Raw genomic sequence first — 13278 nt, forward strand, 5'->3', positions numbered from 1 at the left:
AAGACAATAAGCTGGTGAAAAATCAAGACAACAGCTATTAAAAATGATATAAAGGCTCCATAGTGACAACACACACTTCTGGAAAAACTAACACGTTATCACAACTTGTGTCATACCTGATAACACTATCAATACAGTTTATCTGCTGATAGGATGGGCTATGCTGATCCTTTCTCAAATCCTCACAGGACTCAGTGTATATGCTATTATTTTTCACTGTCTGGAAGGAAGAGCAGGTCTTCTGCTCATCTGAAATAGAATGAAAGGACATCCAATTAAAAATATATTCTTGAGAATATGTACTTATTTAGCAAAATTAAATCATGATATTTTAGGATAGATATATGGTACTTTAGAATAGATATGCTCAATATTATATAGCTATTAAAAATGAGCTCAGATCTAAATAAGCAGATATAGAAAGATACCACATAGAACAATTACCTGAACAATTGCATATGTACCTTTTAAAAAAGGAGTGAAACAAATGTTTCAGGCAAAGATTATCAAGGAACAAACTGGTGAAAGATGAAAGGCTGATGGGGACTTTTACAATGTTACTACCTGTACAACTGATGGATCCTGGTATCACTAAGCAGGGGGTGACAGACACAGTGCATTTTTATGTGTGGTGACAGAAAGTGCATGGCACTGCCTGTGCTGAATTGGTATTCAACAGAACATTCTATGATGACAGAATTGTCTTTTATCTATACTGTCCAACCTGGTAGCCACTAACACCACATCCAGCAACCAAGCACTTGAAGTGTGGTTACAGCAAAAGAGGAACTACATTTGACGTTTTATTTATTTGCAATTTATTTGTATTTAAATTGCAAAATGTGGCTAGTGGTTACCAAATCGGATAGCAGAGGTATAGAGAGAGAAAAAAAGACCACAGGCTGGAGCACTGAAGAACCTTCTGTAGAGACGCAGCAGCCAACAGTGGAGCCTTATCCAACCATCAATTTACTCTCTGTATCTATGAGCTTTTTTGCTGTTGTTTATTTCTAGATTCCACATATAAGTGAAACCATATGCCATATGTCTTTCTTATTTCACACAGCACAGTTCTCCTAAAGTCCTTTTGCTGTCACAAGGGAAGAATTTCATTCTTTTTATGGCCAAATAGTATTCCATTCTCTATTTATACCAGTTCCTTTATCCATTCATCCATGGATGCACATTTCGGTTGTTTCAATGTCTTGGTTATTGGAAATAATTCTGCAATGAACATAGTGATGCATGTATCTTTTTAAATTAGTTTTTCGTTTTCTTCAGATAAATACTCATAAATGAGACTGCTGGATTATATGGTAGTTTCATTTTTAATTTTTTGAGGAACCGCCATACTTTTTTCCACAGTGGCTGCACCAATTTACATTCCCATCAATAGTATAAAGGGGTTCCCTTTCTTCCAGGCCCTCACCAACACTTGTTATTTCTTGTCCTTTTGATGGTGGCCATTCTGACGGGTGTGAGGTGACATTACATTGAGGTTTCGATATGCTGTGGTCTCCAACTATAGCTGTGGATTTGTTTATTTCTCCTTGAAGTTTTTTTATCAATTTTTGCTTCATATTACATATTTTGAGGCTCTGGTGTTAGCTGCATCAACAGGCTTGTTTTATGTTCTCAGAGAATCAACCTCTTAGTCTTTATGCAATATCGCTCTGAAAGCCTTGTATGACAAAACCCACTGAAATGTTGTAAAGTGATTGGCCTCCAACTAATAAAATAATATTAAAAAAAAAAAAAAAATAAAGGCTTGTTACTGTGTCTGACCTTAGTACAGGGCTTTCCAGTTTTCTTTTGACTCCTGTTAGCATGGCACATCTTTTCTAACCTTTTACTTTTATCCTATGTTTTTAATATTCAAAATAGGTTTTGTTGACAATATACAGTTGCATCTTGCTTTTCCATCCAATTTGACAATTTGTCTTTTCACTGGTATATTGAGATCATTCACATTTGATGTGATCAATGCTGTTGGATTAAAATGTACCCCTTTTTAAAAATTTTAATTGGAGGATAATTACAATATTGTGATGGTTTTTGCCATACCTCTTGCTAGTTGTTTTCCATTTGTTCCATCTGGGTTTTTTGGTTTGTTTCTTTTTTCTTCCTTTTTGGTCTCACTTGGTTAAGTGTTTTAAATTACATTTTACCAAGTCTACTGACATTATTTATACTTCTTTAAAAGTTTTTACTAATAATTATCCTGAAGTTTACATACATATTGTAAAAAGTCAGTTTCTATCTCATCAATATACTCCAAATAATAAAATTTGGAAGGAATTTTACAACAATATATTCCTAATACCTAGCTCCTGTTCTTTGCAGTATTTTTTTACACACATTATAAATGCAAAATATTCTTTTTGTTTTAGTCAGTTATCTTTTAGAGTAACTAAAAAAATAAAATGTATTTTATCTTAAGTGCATAAGGATTAGTCACTCAGTCATATCTGACTCTTTGTGACCCTATGGACTGTAACCAGCCAGGCTCCTCCGTCCATGGACTTCTCCAAGCAAAAATGCTAGAGTGGGTAGCCATTCCTTTCTCCAGGGGATCATCCTGACACAGGGATTGAAACTGGGTCTCCTGCATTGCAGGCAGATTCTTAGCCTCAAGTTTTATGTCTAGCATCATATTCCTTCTACCTTTACAAATTCCTTTAGGATTTGTAAAAGAACAAATTTACTGCTGGCAGTAAATTCCCGTAGCTTTTGTTTGAGAAAAATCTTTATATCTCCATTTCCGAAAGATACTTCCCACTAGGTGTATAATTCTGCATTTATGGTTTTCTCCTTTGAAGATTTTACTGTCTTTTTAACATTCATGGTTTCTGAAGAAATGTATACTGTAATTGCTATTCTTATCCTTCTTTCTCTGTTTATAATTTTTCTTCTTTTGGTTACCTTCAATATATTCTCTTGGTTTTATTTTAGTTTGATATGCCCAAGCATTTTTATTTTGTGATTTTTTTTTTTTTTTTTTGGTATTTATGCTACTTGATGTTCTTTGAATGTGGGAAATCTCAGCCATTATTTCAACTATTCTTTCTGGGATTCCAATTACTCCTACTAGACCATTTAATCCTGTCCTCAAATTCTTTTTTTTTTTCCAGCTGAGCCACATGGCATGCAGGATCTTAGTTCCTCAATCAGGGATCGAATCCACACCCGCTGCACCGGAGTCATGGCATCTCAACCACTGGGCAGCCAAGGAAGTACACCTAAATTCTTAAGAGATTCTACCCTGTATGTCCTGTTCTCTTTCTGTCTCAGCCTGTGTCATTTTTATTCATCCACCTTCAAGTTCATTGGTTCTCTTCTTAGTTGAGTACCCATCAATGGCATTCACTTACCTCCAGCATTGCTAGCATTTGCACTGGATTCTTTCTTTCATGTTGCCTCTCTAGGCTGTGATTCCTTATGTGGTTTTGCATGTTGCCTACCTTATTCTTTGGAGCCTGTATTCATTATTCAGTTATTTCCAGTGTCTGTGTCCTGCCTGACTCTTGTTCCGATGACTGTTTTGTCTCTTAGGAGGTTTTTTCCCTTGCTTTTCATATGTTTCATAATTTGCTGAGAACTGAACATATTATATCAGACAGCAGGGACTGGGCATGGCTTCCCTTCCACTACATCAGAGTCAATCTAATTAAGCTCTAGGCCAGGCTAAAAGCCTACTGTTGCTATGATGTCACTCAGCGTGTGATAGCTTTCAGCTCCCCCCAGTGTCACCCTGCTCCAGGTGGGGGCTGGTCTCCTGAGAGCTCTTCTTTTCCAACGTCTGCCCCACTTTCAGGTTCTGGGCTGCCCTTTGGACTGTGCCTCGGAGAAGGTCCGTCTCTTGCAGGTGACAAGATTCAGTCAGTTACAGGATCCAGCACTTACTTCACTTTGTGTAAGCATGTGCCTCTCCTCAGATTATAAGCCTGCTGGCTGTCCTGTACCCTCAGCACTCTGATGGGTTCAAGAAAGATCATGAACCTAATGCCTGTCTGCGCTTTTTCCTTGTTAAGTTTGGAAAGAATTAGTTCAGTTCATGAGTCATCTTCCACCTGGGCTTTGTGTTACCCTTGCAGCGGAACATTCAATTTTCCCTAATTTCCCCAATTACTTCTCTGGCAGCAGGTTATCAATCAGTATGAACAGATGATGAAGGGACTTTACATGTCTCTGTTGTTCCTTGTCCTGCCATAATACATTTAAAAGTTTCCCTTCTTAAGCGTGTGTGAGTGCTCAGTTGTGTCTGACTCTTTGCGAGCCCATGGACCGTAGCCCGCCAGGCTCACCTGTCCATGGGGTTTCCCAGGCAAGAATGGTAGGGTGGATTGCCATTTCCTTCCCCAGGGGACCTTCCTTCTCCCAGGGATTGAACACATGTCTCTTGTGTCTCCTGCATGGTCAGATGGATTTTTTACCATTGTGCCACCTGGATGCCCTATTATTCTTTCTTATTCTTTTCTAAAGCATGACCTGCCTTTATAAGAAGGGTAAACATGTATACTTACAACCCTGCGCTCTTGTGTGCTGCAGCACCCTGTATATAAAACATTTATACAACGACCACTTAGTATTTTCCTTTTCATTGGTGTATGTCTCTACTCAATTTCTAATACTCAAATTATAACATTTTCCATCTTTAAGTTGTATCCCTGTTCTCTTGAGTAATAAAGATCTTTTTAACTAGCTCTTTAAACTTGTAGGTCTTAAAAGATTAATAAAATCAAGATGCCCAAGTAATATCAGTTCTCCGAGGTTAGTCCAAATGGCAACAGATTTTCCCCCAGTCACATCCCATGTGTGCTCACTAAATATAACACATGTTAGAAAATATAAGTTTCTAAAAGCAGCGTTAAGTACACAGAGTTAGTTATAGCTTTAATTTTATAAGATGGTGAACGAAGTACTGATGTCTGCTTAGATATATAGCTTCAAACAACATTACTGGTGGTATTGCCAGACCAACGGTAGATAATAAGAAACTGGATAAAGCAGGAGCTTAGAAAGAATTTCTACTCGGAGAAGAAATTCCAGAGGTCAGGACACAAAAATCTAATGAACATGAGATCAGAGGTCAAGGCAGCAGCAGGTAGCACTGATTGGACTAGACAATGAAGAAAACATTTAGAGATTTTAGATTTAAAATCTACTCCGAAGAATTTTCTCTACCAGAACATGGGATAATGATGAAGACCAAGAAAGGTATTTAAGATAAATCCTTCTGTGGAGGAGATCTGATGGTGTCAAGCAACAAAAAAAGTTGTCATTTCTATCTTGTGCTCTTACATCTACAGCAAAAGAAACAAACAGAACATGAAACCTTCTGTCAAGGTGAAGAAAAAGTACGAAAGCCTAAAGTACAGGACTCTCTGTATCCAGAGGACAACCTATGGACTCCCAGTGACACCACCTGTAGGAGCCACAGTTTGATAATTTGTTGTGGAAATCATGTCAAGTCCCAAAAAAACCACAGATACTATATTATTACTGACTTTAGATCAGAAATTTCATCCTACTGTTTAAAACACCCACTTGACAATGGTAGAGATCATCAATTACATTTAGGTGACCAAAATCTACAATAACTTCCAACATTATATTAATATTTGGGGAGAAAAATTAAAAGGGAAATTAAAAGAGAAAACTTAACATAAGAAGTTATGAAACTTATACGTATGTGAAGTGAAATGAAAGTCACTCAGTTGTATCTGACTTTTTGCGACCACATGGAGTGTAGCCTGACAGGCTCTTCCGTTCATGGTATTCTCCAGGCCAGAATACTGGAGTGGGTAGGTGTTCCCTTCTCCAGGGGATCTTTCCAACCCAGGGATCAAATCCAGGTCTGCCAGATTCTTTACCATCTGAGCCACCAGGTAAGCTAGTGTGTGTGTGTGTGTGTGTGTGTGTGTGTGTGTGTGTGTGTGTGTGTGTGTGTGTGTGTGTGTGTGTGTGTGTGTGTGTGTGTGTGTGTGTGTGTGTGTGTGTGTGTGTGAAGATACAGATATATCAATTTCAGTTCAGTCGCTCAGTCATGTCCAAATCTCTGTGATCCCATGAACCACAGCATGCCAGGCCTCCCTGTCCGTCACCAACTCCCGGAGTTCACCCAAACTCATGTCCATTGATTGGTGAAGCCTTCCAACCATCTCATCCTCTGTCGTCCCCTTCTCCTCCTGCCCTCAATCTTTCCCAGAATCAGGGTTGTTTCCAATGAGTCAGCTCTTCACATCAGAGGGCCAAAGTATTGGAGTCTCAGCTTCAACATCAGTCCTTCCAATGAACACCCAGGAATGATCTCCTTTAGGATGGACTAGTTGGATCTCCTTGCAGTCCAAGGGACTCTCAAGAGTCTTCTCCAACACCACAGTTGGCTTTGCCAACAAAGGACCATCTGGTCAAGGCTGTGGTTTTTCCAGTGATCATGTATGGATGTGAGAGTTGGATTGTGAAGAAAGCTGAGCACCTAAAAATTGATGCTTTTGAACTGTGATTTTGGAGAAGATTCTTGAGAGTCCCTTGGACTTCAAGGAGATCCAACCAGTCCATCCTAAAGGAGATCAGTCCTGTGTGTTCATTGGAAGGACTGAGCTGAAGCTGAAACTCCAGTACTTTGGCCACCTCATGTGAAAAGTTGACTCACTGGAAAAGACCCTGATGCTGGGAGGGATTAGGGGCAGGAGGAGAAGGGGACGACAGAGGATGAGATGGCTGGATGGCATCACCGACTCGATGGGCATGAGTTTGAGTAAACTCCAGGAGCTGGTGACGGACAGGGAGGTCTGGTGTGCTGCAATTCATGAGGTCACAAAGAGTCAGATATGACTGAGTGACTGAACCGAACTGAACTGACTAGACAGACCTCTGTTGACAAAGTAATGTCTCTGCTTTTTAATATGCTGTCTAGGTTGGTCATAACTTTCCTTCCATGGAATAAGCATCTTTTAATTTCATGGCTGTAATCACCATCTGCAGTGATTTTGGAGCCCCAAAAAATAAAATCAGCCACTGTTTCCCCATCTATTTGCCATGAAGTGATGGGACAGGATGCCATGATCTTCGTTTTCTGAATGTTGAGCTTTAAGCCAACTTTTCCACTCTCCTCTTTCACTTTCATCAAGAGGCTCTTTAGTTCCTCTTCACTTTCTGCCATAAAGGTAGTGTCATCTGCATATCTGAGGTTATTGATATTTCTCCTGGTAATCTTGATTCCAGCTTGGGCTTTACCCAGCCCAGCATTTCTCATGATATACTCTGCATATAAGTTAAATAAGCAGGGTGACAATATACAGCCTTGACATACTTCTTTTCCTATTTGGAACCAGTCTGTTATTCTATGTCCAGTTCTAACTGTTGCTTCCTGACATGCATACAGATTTCTTAAGAGGCAGGTCAGGAGGACTGGTATTCCCGTCTCTTTCAGAATTTTCCATACTTTATTGTGATCCACACAGTCAAAGGCTTTGCATAGTCAAGAAAGCAGAAACAGATGTTTTTCTGGAACTTTTGCTTTTTCAATGAGCCAGCAGATGTTGGCAATTTGATTTCTGGTTCCCCTGCCTTTTCTAAAATCAGCTTGAACATCTGGAAGTTCATGCTTCACGTATTGCTGAAGCATGGCTTGGAGAATTTTGAGCATTATTTTACTAGTGTGTGAGATGAGTGTAGTCGTACAGTAGTTTGAGCATTCTTTGGTATTGCCTTTCTTTGGGATTGTAATGAAAACTGACCTTTTCCAGGCCCGTGACCACTGCTGAGTTTTCCAAATTTGCTGACATATTGAGTGCAGCACTTTCACAGCATCATCTTTTAGGATTTGAAATAGCTCAAGTGGAGTTTTATCATTTCCACTAGTTATGTTCATAGTGATGCTTCCTAAGGCCCACTTGACTTCACATTCCAGGATGTCTGGCTCTAGGTGAGTGAACATACCATCACAGTTATCTGGGTCATGAAGATCTTTTTTGTGCAGTTCTTCTGTGTATTCTTGCCATGTCTTCTTAATATCTTCTGCTTCTGTTAGGTCCATACCACTTCTGTCCTTTATTGAGCCCATCTTTGCATGAAATGTTCCCTTGGTATCTCTAATTTTCTTGAAGATGTCTCTAGTCTTTCCCATTCTATTGTTTTCCACTATTTCTTTGCATTGATAGCTGAGGAAGGTTTTCTTATCTCTTCTTGCTTTTCTTTGGACCTCTGCATTCAGATGCTTTTATCTTTCCCTTTCTCCTTTGTTTTTCCGCTTCTCTTCTTTTCACAGCTATCTGTAAGGCCTCTTCAGACAGCCATTTTGCCTTTTTGCACTTCTTTTTCTTGGGGATGATCTTGCTCCCTGTCTCCTGTACAATGTCATGAACCTCCACCCATAGTTCATCAGGCACCTTGTCTATCAGATCTAGTCTGTTAAATCTATTTCTCACTTCCACTCTATAATCATAAGGGATTTGAGTTAGGTCATACCTGAAGAGTCTAGTGGTTTCCCCCACTTTCTTCCTTTTAAGTCTGAATTTGGCAATAAGGAGTTCATGATCTGAGTCACAGTCAGCTCCCAGTCTTGTTTTTGCTGACTGTATAGAGCTTCTCCATCTTTGGCTGCAAAGAATATAATCAATCTGATTTTGGTGTTGGCCATCTGATGATGTCCATGTGTAGAGTCTTCTCCTGTGTTGTTGGAAGAGGGTGTTTGCTATGATCAGTGCATTCTCTTGGGAAAACTCTATTAGCCTTTGCCCTGCTTCATTCTGTACTCCAAGGCTGATTGGCCTGTTACCCTAGGTGTTTCCTGACTTCTTACTTTTGCATTCCAGTCCCCTATAATGAAAAGGACGTCTTTTTTGGGTGTTAGTTCTAAAAAGTCTTGTAGGTCTTCATAGAAACGTTCAACTTCAGCTTCTTCATCATCAATGGTCAGGGCACAGACTTGGATTACCATGATATTGAATGGTTTGCCTTGGAAGTGAACAGAGATCATTCTATCGTTTTTGAGATTGCATCCAAGTACTGCATTTTGGACTCTTTTGTTGACTATGATGGCCACTCCATTTCTTCTGAGGGATTTCTGCCCACAGTAGTAGATATAATGGTCATCTGAGTTAAATTCACCCATTCCAGTCCATCTTAGTTTACTGATTTCTAGAATGTCGACATTCACTCTTGCCATCTCCTGTTTGACCACTTCCAATTTGTCTTGATTCATGGACCTAACATTCCAGATTCCTATGCAATATTACAGCATTGGACCTTGCTTCTATCACCAGTCACAAGCACAATGGGGTATTGTTTTGGCTTTGGCTCCATCTCTTCATTCTTTCTAGAGTTATTTCTCCACTGATCTTCAGTAGCATATTGGGCACCTACCGACCTGGGGAGTTCATCTTTCAGTGTCCTATCTTTTTGCCTTTTCATACTGTTCATGGGGTTTTCAAGGCAAAAATACTGAAGTGGTTTGCCATTCCCTTCTCCAGTGGACCTATAATGCATACAGACTTACCTTGTATTGAGAAAAGAAAAGCATATAAGCAAGAAAAAGACCAAGTTTTCCATTCAATTTAGGTCGCTGACATTCTCCATTTGTTTGAAATGACAGGAAAGGATTATCATTCTAATAATATTTGATTATCTGAAATGCATTCTACAGTTAACAAGTTTTGTTTATAAATTGCTCATACAGAGGAACTGTGGTGCTGGAGAATCCCTTGGGCTGCAAGGAGATCAAACCAGTTAATCTTAAAGGAAATCAACCCTGAGTATTCATTTTAAGGACTGATGTTGAAGCTGAAGCTCCAGTTTTTTGGACATCTGGTTAAAGAGACAACTCACTGGAAAAGACCCTGATACTGGTAAAGATTGATGGCAGGGGAAGAAGAGGATGAGAGAAGACAAGATGCTTGGGTGGCATCACCAGTCCATGAGGCCACAAAGAGTCAGTTGTGACTTAGAGACTCAACAACATATAGAGGAAATCAACAAATTAGCTGGAATTAGCAGAAACATCAGTTCTTTAGTAGAAGTATTCTGTGACTACAGTCTAACACTATGTAGCTTTCAGGATAGTATCTGCTGCTGCTGCTGTCATTATTATGGTTACTGTTACTTCTGTCATCTGGGTATGTAAACCTGAATAGCGACACCCAGGGGTCCTGGCTTCATGAGAGTGGGGAGCTGCCCTGATGACTCACCCCCAGGCCATCCTGAGCGGGCTCCCGACACGGGCCTGTTTGCTGACTTGGCCCTCGACTTGATGCAGAGCTGCTGACCTAGATTCTTGACCTTGTTCACACTGGCACAGATTCGCTGCAAGGTCAACTTAGGGAAAAGAGTGATGAATAATGTTTCAAAGATTATAACAATGTGCATCAAGAGATACATAAACCAAATACATGTAACTTTTGGTTCTCTGAGGACAGAATGACTGAAATCACCATAACAGTATCACTTCATTCTTCCACTGAGCCACAGCACACAGGTGCCTACGAGGCTTTGCATCAACCTGTCCACAACATGCTAGTTTTTATTTTAATTTTGTTTTATTTTATTTATTTATTTATTTGGCTGCATGTGGGACCTTAGTTCCCAAACCAGGGATTGAACCCATGCCCTCTGCAGTGAAAGTGTTGAGTCTTAACCACTGGACCGCCAGGGAAGTCACCAGGCTAATTTTTAGAAAATATACAAGTAGCCCAAATGACACCTTCTTAAAGGGGGTGTTTTCTTTTTACAGACATTTTTACCAAACCGAAGTGGATCAGAAGGTCTATGACCAAATTAGGTCTTCAAGTTAAGAGCATATAATGAGAAGCCACAAACATCAAGGTAAAGAATAGGCACTAAGACATCACAGGTAACAATACATGGAGAAAAGAACGTGTGCTTGGAAGCACATGCGTGCCTGCTCACCGGTGCCTTCGGCACCTCATCCATGCCATGCCTGCTGGACTCACTGGAGGACACGAGGCTGACCTGAGGCTCCTGTGACCTGCTGCTCCCCAGGCTCCCATAGCCGCTGGACATGCTCCCGTGAATAGGCTGCGAGAGAGAGGGGGACCCATGTAGCCACGGGTTACATGGCAAGTTAGAGGGGAGATCTGCATTACCTGCCTTTGAGCTCACCTGCAGTAATCACTAAATTAAGGTGAAAATTTTTGGAATCCTAAGGGCGGCGTGTGAAGGGTGATGCTGACATAGAGGACATTTCTCTCTCATCTCAGTAATTCTCAAGGGCAGAGTTTATTTTTCTAGTCTAGGTGGGTATTTAGAGACCAACGATTTTTTAAAAAGCTGTAGTTAGTAAATTTAACAAAACATGAAAATAAACTCTAGCTCTTGATGCTGAGTTTAAAACAGGTAGAACAAACAAAATACCAATATATACCATACTATCTCTCCAAACCTAACTTCATGAATACTTCATGAATACTTCAGATACTTCATAAACCCTAGAGATGGCTGGATAGCTTCATCGACTCAATGGACATGAGTTTGAGAAAACTCTGGGAGACAGTGAATGACATGGAAGCCTGGTGTGCTATAGTTCATGGGGTTGCAAAGAGTCGGACACAACTTAGCAACTGAATAACAGAGATTTTATCAACGACATTTTGAAAATTACTGCCCAACAGTTTTAGTGATTCCACTGTTGTAGCCAAACACTCCGGGAAGCAAACTCACTCAGAAGGACAGCGTGAATCGTGGCGTGTGGTTTATTACATTGGCGGGTCTGAGGCAGAGTTTCCTCTTGACTCAGGGACCCTGACTGATTTTTGTGACAACTGTTTATATCCAAAGTGTAGGTACCCAAGCCCACATGCCCAGATTCTTTAAAACCCACTCTTGACAATGTTATTAAAAGATACAATCAGGTTATAGCCATAAATTCACATTCTAACGCTATCTGGACATACAACTTAGCCGACAGCAACAGGTATTATTAAGATTACAGACAGTGATTGATTACAGAGTGGACACTGCATTTCTCCTGGCTCTGGGAGGTCTAGGTACAGGGTCTGCCTGGTCTGGTTTTTACCCGCCCGGGAGGCCTATTTGGCTGCTGGTATTTTATCTTCATGGCCTCCTAGATATACAGTCCAAAAGTTCGCCGAGACTATAAGATGGAGTTCCTTTTCTTTTAAAAATGGAGTCAGTCCAGTCAGGGCAACGTGCTCCTTTCCTCTTTCACTATCAGTAAATACTCATCAAGTTTATTGATTGAATCTCTAGTAGAAATCATTTTGGTATTTGTTTTCAACAAGTAATAGTTTTTTCATACTTTTGCCTCAAAATGATTAGAGATACTGAGATCTGCCACCCCTCCCCCACTTTTAAAATTAATTATTTCAAAGAATAACAAAGCTAAAACGCTGGCAGCATTTGAAAGACAAGAATTCTCTAATTTAGAAATAACTTTTTTGTCTAATTGCTTCCTGTGACTCAGTATGCTGTCTTCAAAAGGGTTCTTACAAAAATGTCGTGTGTATTTAACACAGATAAAGGAAAACAAGATTAATGAAATTTAACTTAAAAACAAAAAGAGGAAGACAAAAATTTCTGAAATGTAGAGGGTAAGGCTTGCAGTTTATTTCTGTGAAATGACTTTACTAACACTGAATGTTAAAATTAAACACAACTATGAGAATTTTGTGTTTGTTTTTTAAAAAATCTCTCACTTTACCTGTAAGAGAAGTTTCTGAATTTGTTCTTGTAATTCTGTGATGTCTTTGTCATCACTGCTCATCTTTTTTACTCTGGTGGCAAAAACATCCTTGTTTAGTGGACTCCTACAAAATGCCAAGGGAAAGACTGAGTCAAGCAATTTAAGATTCATTCATAATGAAGTCTAAAGTGATCTTTAATAGAATATTCAAACAATAAAGCTATGTCTTTACAAAGCAACTTTTCAACTCCAAATACAGAAAATATGAAGTTCATATTCTATTTATGGAAGCAGAGAAAATCCTAAGAAACAAGGGAGATGTTAACACTTTTTAGTTTAGTCTCTTCATAGCTCTGATCTTCCCATAATCATCTCAGCACTGTATCTGTATAAATTTAAAACAGTGACAAGTAACCTCCTCAGCTACTAAAGCATGTTCAACAACTACTGGTCTCAAAATTTAACATGAACTGAGTAACCTACTGGTTCTGAAACTGAGGGCTTCCTTGGTGGTTCAGACAGTAAAAATCCACCTTCAATGAAAGAGACCTGGATTTGATCCCTGGGTCAGGAAGATTCCTTGGGGGAGGAAATGGCAACCCACTCCAGTATTCTTT

The 13278-nt window shown here is 39.7% G+C and overlaps 1 protein-coding gene across 1 annotated transcript in view; it reads right to left on the reverse strand.

The window, feature by feature from the left end:
- PER3 (period circadian regulator 3) overlaps positions 1 to 13278 on the reverse strand; it is a 47265-nt gene that overhangs the window by 26174 nt on the left and 7813 nt on the right. The window contains exons 4-7 of the mRNA XM_065935836.1: positions 12680 to 12785; positions 10909 to 11037; positions 10191 to 10317; positions 117 to 249 (exon numbers count right to left, since the gene is read on the reverse strand). Of these exons, the coding sequence (XP_065791908.1) occupies positions 117 to 249; positions 10191 to 10317; positions 10909 to 11037; positions 12680 to 12785 (495 nt within the window). The remainder of the gene's footprint in view (positions 1 to 116; positions 250 to 10190; positions 10318 to 10908; positions 11038 to 12679; positions 12786 to 13278) is intronic.

The sequence above is a fragment of the Muntiacus reevesi genome, chromosome 5 (assembly GCF_963930625.1).
Source record: "Muntiacus reevesi chromosome 5, mMunRee1.1, whole genome shotgun sequence".
In the NCBI taxonomy this organism is placed as follows: domain Eukaryota; kingdom Metazoa; phylum Chordata; class Mammalia; order Artiodactyla; family Cervidae; genus Muntiacus; species Muntiacus reevesi.